Source organism: Sinocyclocheilus anshuiensis, unplaced genomic scaffold (assembly GCF_001515605.1).
Source record: "Sinocyclocheilus anshuiensis isolate Anshui unplaced genomic scaffold, SAMN03320099.WGS_v1.1 scaffold1016, whole genome shotgun sequence".
NCBI lineage: Eukaryota > Metazoa > Chordata > Actinopteri > Cypriniformes > Cyprinidae > Sinocyclocheilus > Sinocyclocheilus anshuiensis.
The window spans coordinates 672,896-681,023 of record NW_015552618.1 but is presented as its reverse complement, the minus strand read 5'-3'; the positions used below and the strand labels follow the sequence as shown (position 1 = coordinate 681,023).

Sequence of the window (8,128 nt, the reverse complement as noted above, 5' to 3'; positions counted from 1 at the left end):
GAGGTTCTAGGTGACCTACCCCAGGAGGTAGTGAACACTATCACTTCGGCAAGAGCACCGTCTACGAGACACGCTTACGCCTTGAAGTGGAACCTGTTCGTCGAGTGGTGTTCTTCTCATTGAGAAGACCCCCGGAGATGCCGGTCGTGCTTTCCTTTCTGCAGCAAGGGCTGGAGCGAAGGCTGTCTCCCTCCACCCTCAAAGTCCAGGTTGCTGCTATTGCTGTGTACCATGACCCGGTGAATGGGAAGTCCGTAGGTAAGCATGACCTCGTCATCAGGTTCCTTAGAGGGGCCAGGAGGTTGAATCCTACCCGGTCCCCCTCTATATCCTCTTGGGACCTGTCTCTAGTGCTAAAATCACTACAGCAGAGCCCATTCGAGCCTTTGCATTTAGTTGAGCTAAAGTTTCTTTCATTGAAAACTCTGCTCCTGCTTGCACTGGCCTCCATCAAGAGGACCTGCACGCATTTTCGATCGACAATTCGTGCCTAGAGTTTGGGCCGGCTGACTCCCAGGTAATCCTGAGGCCCCGGCCCGGCTACGTGCCCAAGGTTCCCACTACACCCTTCAAAGACCAAGTGGTGAACCTGCAAGCGCTGCCCCCAGAGGAGGCAGACCCAGCCCTGGCTTTGCTCTGTCCCATCCAAGTATTAAGGTGCTACGTAGACCGGACACAAAGCTTCAGGACCTCAGACCAGCTCTTTGTCTGTTACGGAGGCCGGCAGAAGGGGAATGCCGTCTCTAAGCAGAGGATGGCCCACTGGATTGTGGATGCCATCACCCTGGCTTATCAGGCACAGGGTGTGCCCTGCCCATTCAGGCTGCGAGCTCACTCAACTAGAAGTGTTGCATCCTCCTGGGCGTTGGCTCGTGGCGCCTCGCTGACAGATATTTGTAGGGCTGCGGGCTGGGCGACCCCCAACACGTTCGCTAGATTCTATAGCCTCCGTGTGGAGCCGGTATCCTCCTGTGTTCTCACCTCAAACGGGTAGTGGCGCCAAGAGGCCCCGGTTAGTGTCGGCTTGCTAAAACTGCTCCAGAGTGTCCTACAGTAGACCCTGTTGAGATCCTCCGTCACCCTCGGCAGCGGACGCGGCGGAACGTCCGCAGAACCTGAGGAAGGATGGGGCTTCCGCAGCGTCCCTGTTCCAAGTGGAGCGGGTACGTTTTCCCAGTGTTATCCAGTCTCACTTAGTAAGGTAGTGCTTTGAAAAATGGTGAGTGGAACTACTTGTCCCGAGCCCCGGCCTACACCAGATAGGGCGCAGGCGGCTCACACAGGGCACTGGAAGGGGCAGCACCATGGCGTTTTGGTAGGGATCCCAATTCGTCGGTCACGACGTGACTCGTAGTGACCGACTGAGCGAAAACCTGGTATGCATTGCACCTGCTGCCTTATTATACTCACGCTGTGATCAGCGGCAGCTGGATGCAATAATTGCATGCCAATGTGCATTGGCTCGTTTAGTTTACACTCGAAGTAGATTGGTCTATCGAAGCGATATCCCAATTCGTCGGTCACGACGTGACGTCTCCGTTCCCTCCTTCAGGTAACGAGGGTTACCATACGTAACCGAGATGGTTTCCAACTATGTGACAATGGTCTGGAAGGGCTATTTTCTGCTTCAGCACAGCAGTGCCTTGGTGGGCAAGGTCCAAAAAGAAAAGATTTACTGAGTCTACTGTAAAAGAACTTAAACTGGCTTGAACCAATCCAAAACCGCCAATCCAAAAACTGACCACCTTTCGGGATGCATTGGAACACTGACTCTGAGTCAGACCCCATCGCCACGGACCAAAGCCCAATAGTCATGTGCCAACACCTACTGGAAAGCTTCCCAGATAGGGAGGGCCGACTCATTATAAATGCCTATGATTCTGAATTTAAAAGTTGAACAATCACACAGAGCTGTGGGGTTTTGGTGACGACATAATTTTGTCCATATTGTGTACTGTAGTTGATAAATCAAAGCTTATCTTTGCTCTTACCCAGTGATTACAGATAAAGTTGAAGAAATCTCAGATATACTATAAATAGACAACTTGAAATACTGACCTTTCGTCTTGCCATATCGAAAAATGCCACCCAGTCCCCTTTAATGTTCTCTCTCATTGCAGGATTTCCTTGGCCAGGCCTGTTGTACATTGGGAGAGGTTGTGGGATCATTGGGTGGTCGTATGGAGAAGGCTCTTGGGTAAGAACTGCTCTATTTGGCTTCTTTCCTCCATTTATAAAGCTCACATCCTTTTAGTGTGATAGATCATTGGTTTTCAACTCTAGTTTTGGGGACACACTCCTCTGCACATTTTGAATGTCTTCCTTTTTTAACACACCTGATTCAGATAATTAGCTTGTTATGAGAGAGTACTATGAACTGCACAGAGTGCGTCAGATAAGAGAGACAAAATGTGCAGAGCTGCCTGTGGGACCCAGGATGGGAGTTGAGAATCACTGTGAAAGATCCCATTCTCATTTATCATCCAACAACTTTGTCAATGGTCTGCCAGTCTGGCAGCAAATTATAAGGAATTTTAATAAATAGGTAACTGCACTTTATATGTTAGTCGAACATTCTCTTTTGTCATTAAACATTTTGTTTTGAGCATGTGTTGTTCAAGAACTGTTTAATAAAAATGTATCTTGTAAATGTTTCTAAATATTTTATTTCATGTTTTAATTCTCACACTGTTTTGTTTTGTTTTGTTTTTGACTGCCTGTCTTGACCTTTTTTTCATCCAGGTTAAATAACCAGAAAAGTGTTTTTTGAGAAACTGCCGTTCTTAGCTAATCTGAAACCAGTTTGATATTTGATGCAGTTAAAGCTTAAAATTCAAAACAATCACAGTGTGTTGTGTACAGTTTAACAGTGTGTTAAAATACAGTTCGAATTTACATTTATTCATTTAGCAGATGCTTTTATCCTAAGAGACTTACAATTGAGGAATACAACAAGTGATTCATCATAAAGAGGCAAATAAACACAGGAAGTGCTCGTAATACAAAGTCTCAGACATTGTTCAGATTAGTACAAGCTAGACAGAGGGGGATTAAGGAAAGAGAAAGCAATGTTTTGTTTTGTTTTGTTTTTGTTTTTTTATTATTTGCAGTCAAATGTTGACGAAAGAGATGAGTTTTCAGCTGTCGCTTGAAAATTGTTAGGGATTCAGCATTCCGCATGGGGGTGGGAAAATCATTCCACCAGCTAGGAACAGTGAAAGAAAGTGTTCTGGAAAGTGATTTAGTGCCTCTCTGTGGTGGTACCACGAGGCAGTGCTCACTTGTAGATCTCAGGCTTCTGGAGATGATGTGGATGCTGAGCCTGTGGCTGTTCTATATGCAACCATCAATGTCTTGAACTTGATGCAAGCCGCAACCGGTAGCCAGTGCAGGGAGATAAAGAGAGGTGTGACATGGGTGCTTTTGGGCTTGCTAAAGACCAGTTTTGCTGCTGCATTCTTAATCATTTGCATGATGAAAGTCCAGCCAGAAGAACATTGCAGTAGTCCAGCCTAGCCTGTTGTGCAGCATGCTCCGTTAGGAAGTGCCTGATCTTTCTGATGTTGTGTAATGCAAACCTGCAAGATTGAGCAGTTTTTGCAATGTGGTCTTTGAAATTCAGCTGGTCATTAAAGATTACACCAAAATTTCTGACCAAACTTGATGGGGTTATTGTTGATGAACTTAGCTGGATGGTGAAATCAATCTGTAGATTTGGAGTGGCAGGGAAGAGAAAAAGCTTAGTCTTTGTCAGGTTGAGCTGTAGGTGGTGTTCCTTCATCCATGCTGAGATGTTCTCCAGGCAGCCTGAGATCCGTGCAGCTACCGTTGGATCCTCTGGTTGAAATGAAAGATAGAGCTGTGTGTCATCAACATAGCAATGGTAGGATAAGCCATGTGCCTGTATGATGGGTCCCAGTGATGTAGTGTATAGGGAGAAGAGGAGGGGTCCAAGAACTGATCCCTGAGGAACCCCAGTGACCAGTTGATGTGCTTTGGATACCTCCCCTGAAAGACCTACCTGCTAGATAGGATTCAAACCAGTGAAGTGATGCCCTGTGATGAGAGGGTGAACAGGAGGATCTGATGATTCACAGTGTGTCAAAAGCGACAGATAGATCCAGCAGAATGAGAACTGATGATTTGGAATTAGCTTTTGTAATCCGCAAGGCTTCAGTGACTGACAGTAGCGCAGTCTCAGTTGAATGTCCACTTCTGAAATCTGACTGGTTAATGTCCAGTTCGTTATTTTGTGAAATAAATAATGTTGCCATGCTTTGTACATTGCAAGAAAACACAGTACAAATGTTCCTTTGCAGAATTTATATGATGAAAGGAATGCTGGGAAATCATCAGGGGATTATAGCTGAGCAAACTGTGACACTGTAAGAAGTTTAGTTGAGGGTATAAAGTTCACATCGATTAATGAGCTGCTGCTCTTTATTCTGACTCCGCTCATTAAAGTCTTTATTCCACCTGCACAAACAAACCTTTGAGCTTCCTGTATCCTTCCCATCGAGGTCGTATTGTCACTCAGCACCTGATTTTTCTTAGGTTCCTTTCTGAGTCTACGTTATTGTACCTCAGCGCTTCCTCATGAAGGGAGGTAAACGCCTGCCTCACATACATTTCTCTGTGCTTCGGTTATCAAAGCAGGCTCATTAGATTGCCAGTGGGAGTTCAGTGTCTCACTGCGTCTGGGGGTCCCTGCACTGTTGCTCCGTTAGCTAAGCAGAGCCAAACGCCAGCACGCTCATTACATCCAGCTTAAGATAGACCACTGCTTCTGTTCAAGAAAATGAAGAACAAGGTGATTTGTGGTTTGTACATCCCTGCTGTTTGGAGTACTTGTAGCTTTGGTTGTACTTGCCACTAATAATATATGCTGACCAGAGAGGAATATACATAGTAAATGGCAAAACTGTCCATTTAGAGAACATTATGTAAAACGTTTGTGTAAACATTACTTTAGACATCTCACACACTGATGCGGCATGCAAAAAATGTACAAAAAGTATTATGAATATTAAACAGCAATGTTATACACAATGTATAAAAATAATAAAAAATAACCATAACTTCATATTATTAAATATTTTAATTAATATTCATTTATTAAAATCCATGCAACCATACAAAGGACAAACAGTTTGGAGAATGGATAGTTTAATTATTTAATTGAATTTAAATTAATATTAGTTATTTCATGAACATTGATTGATTGATTAATTGTGTTATCAAATTATAAATTATATTATAAATTACATTAATAATATTGTTATTATTTTTATTATTAATATACTTTTTTTTTTTTTACATAATTTAACAGATTTTTGTCAGAATGTATATTAGATTAAATAATATTGTTCACCCAAAAATGAGAATTCTGTTAAAATGCACTCACCTTCGCAAACCACACATTTTGAGATATTATATGTTTCGGTAGAATTATTGAGTGTTTATATTTACAGTTTTTCTGTGAATATTATTATTATTATTATTATTACATGTTGTTCTACAAAATTCTGCTTGGTTTGAAAGTGACTTCTGCATGAGCTGTGCTTCATACACAGCTAAACTACTGACAATAGACAATGGTCTTTTTTGACCGTGAAATTTAGCAAACATTTCGCTAATGTGACCTCACTTTTACATTTAGGGTTTTGTAATAACAATAGTAACAGTGATACTTACTGTCTCTCAGCAAACTTGGCTTATAGATGGATAGCTGTACTAATGACAAGGGTTACAAAAGCTGTTTTGGAGGCAATAAATCATGGCGAACCCCCACACCTGCACCTGAGGCCTGACAGGGTGGACCTTTAACAACCCTGATGACTGTTAATTACAGCTAATTACACAGTTCAATCACCCCGCCAATCGCGTTTGGGAGACGCTGCATGAAGGGAAAAAAATGTTGCTATTTCGAGCGCGGTTAGTGCAGTGCTTGGGTTTGTGTCTTGTGAGATGCACTATTCTGTTCCTAATGTCTGCTTGAATAGTCTTTTGAATGACTTTGGAGATCAATCTAAAAGAGTATAACACATTTGCAATTCTGTATGTGCCTGAAGTGTTTGCTGAGAGCAATACATGCATGTCTGACAGTGCAATCTGACGTGATATAAGAGATATAAGTGGTATCACTTATATCGATATTGCTTGTATCTCATGAGATTGCACTGTCAGGGTGATCAGTACCCCAACACAAAGCATCTCAGAATGAGAAAACTACAGACGGATCAGTTGGAATGGATGAAGCTGAAAATGCACCATAAAATGACTTCTGCATCATTAATAACAATGAGATCTCTCCACCGCTGAATTCAAGTGCTCTTACCTCAGCACCCGTGCTGAAGTGCACTCATTAAAGCCCAATGGACCATGCCACCCAGCAACTCACTGTGAACGCTTTCCACTAGAAAGGCAATATGTTGGGTGGCTTTCCATGCAAATTTTGATATCAATACAAATGCTGTTGAAAGCAATTGAGCACATGATATCAGTGCCATGATATTTAGATTCACTTGGCTTCATTTGCAGTGTTACACTTGGCATTGTATTATTACCGCCGCAAACAGCTGCAACACACTCTTCATACTCAAGTTTATGGTATTGTTAAGGGGTAATGATTTGAAGTTCTTCCAATTTTGGATGCAATTTTTTTTGCAAAACATATATTTTAGTTGCAATTATTGTGATCTCATTCTATTGCGCTCCATCTGTTTGATGCATGTGCAGCCGCTTTTTCAATGAAGTCTGAAGTCTAACGGATGCTCGCTTGCTGTCTGGACAAGCCTTTTTGCAAAATGGAAATACTTTCTAACATTTACAGATAAGGATAAAACCATATTGTAAGATATGTGCTGAGAAAAAAATATGCTTCAAATGCATTAAGCAGCACGCATCTGACAGGAGGGCAAGCCACGGTATGCTGAGTTAGTCTAAAAATAATAAAATATTTGTGATTAATGAATTATTGGAAATAGTTGTAGGAGATACTGTTATATCGCAGTGCTTTGTAGGATAAGTAGTTTATTCACTCAGAAGTATGCAGTCTTGTATCTAGTTCGTAATGTTATGATTCCTCTCAGAGCTGGTTTGATTCATGACTTACCACTCTTCGTTCTTTAATATGAAGAAATTGAATGTAAAAAAATACTTCCAAATCTGCAGTCAATGTAGGTGGTCACTGTTGCGCTCTAAACATCAAATATGTTCTGATTGGCTGTGATTTTGTTTTCATTGTGGACAGACAACAGTCAATGAGAACGTGACACAAATGTGTGTGGCATACAGCGATGGTGCCAAGAGAGAATCATAGTTTGAGTAATGAGATACAGCACTGCGAATAATGACCATTTGACTATCATATCGTTTCTTTCTGAGAATATGAAGTAAGGTCCATTTCTTAAATGCATTTCTATAAAAAACACTAAGAAAAAAGAAGTGGCACTTTACCGTTTGCTTGTAATTATACTTGTTATTTAATTCAGGTCTCTGTCGACCGAGGGGAGATAATTACACACGCGCAGACCGAAAAAAATAAACTGCCATTCCACTGCTGTGTCGCCAGTACTTAATTACCTTGCGCACTCAATATGCTGATTGCAAATACATGCATCTTGTTTGGGACTTACAGGAGGGACTAAATGTCAAAAAAAGGTAGAATGGAAGCATTTCTTAATGTGTTTGATACAGAAAAGTCTATTCTGATGCATCCTGGATGTTCTTGGATGAGACTTGAAAATTTAATATTAGAACAATGTTATTTGTCACATAGTTTATCACGCATCTTTGTTTCCCAACCGTTTTTGTCTTATGAACCTTCACAGCTCTGCTAGTAAGGCATTTTCAGACACCAAATCAGAAATATTTTTGGTCACACTTTATTTTAAGGTCTAATTCTCTCTATTAACAAACCATTAACTATGACCCCAGAGTCTGAACATGGACTGATCGCTGCTGATTCTGAACTTCACGACTCAGAATCCAAAGCGGGCACCAGTAGGCATCCAGCATTGCCACAATGCAAAACCCTTCTACAGAAAGCCCCTAGCCAGAAGAGGACAGAGCCATCACCATGGCAACAGACCCAGGTTCCAGACCAACCACTGGGAAAAGCCATGGA

The 8,128-nt window shown here is 41.9% G+C and overlaps 1 protein-coding gene across 1 annotated transcript in view; it reads left to right on the top strand.

Annotated features, from left to right (window-relative positions):
- The window catches only part of LOC107666208 (copine-8), a 103,907-nt gene that overhangs the window by 40,240 nt on the left and 55,539 nt on the right, over positions 1 to 8,128 (top strand). The window contains exon 6 of the mRNA XM_016457420.1: positions 2,121 to 2,197. Coding sequence (XP_016312906.1) covers positions 2,121 to 2,197 — 77 coding nt within the window. The remainder of the gene's footprint in view (positions 1 to 2,120; positions 2,198 to 8,128) is intronic.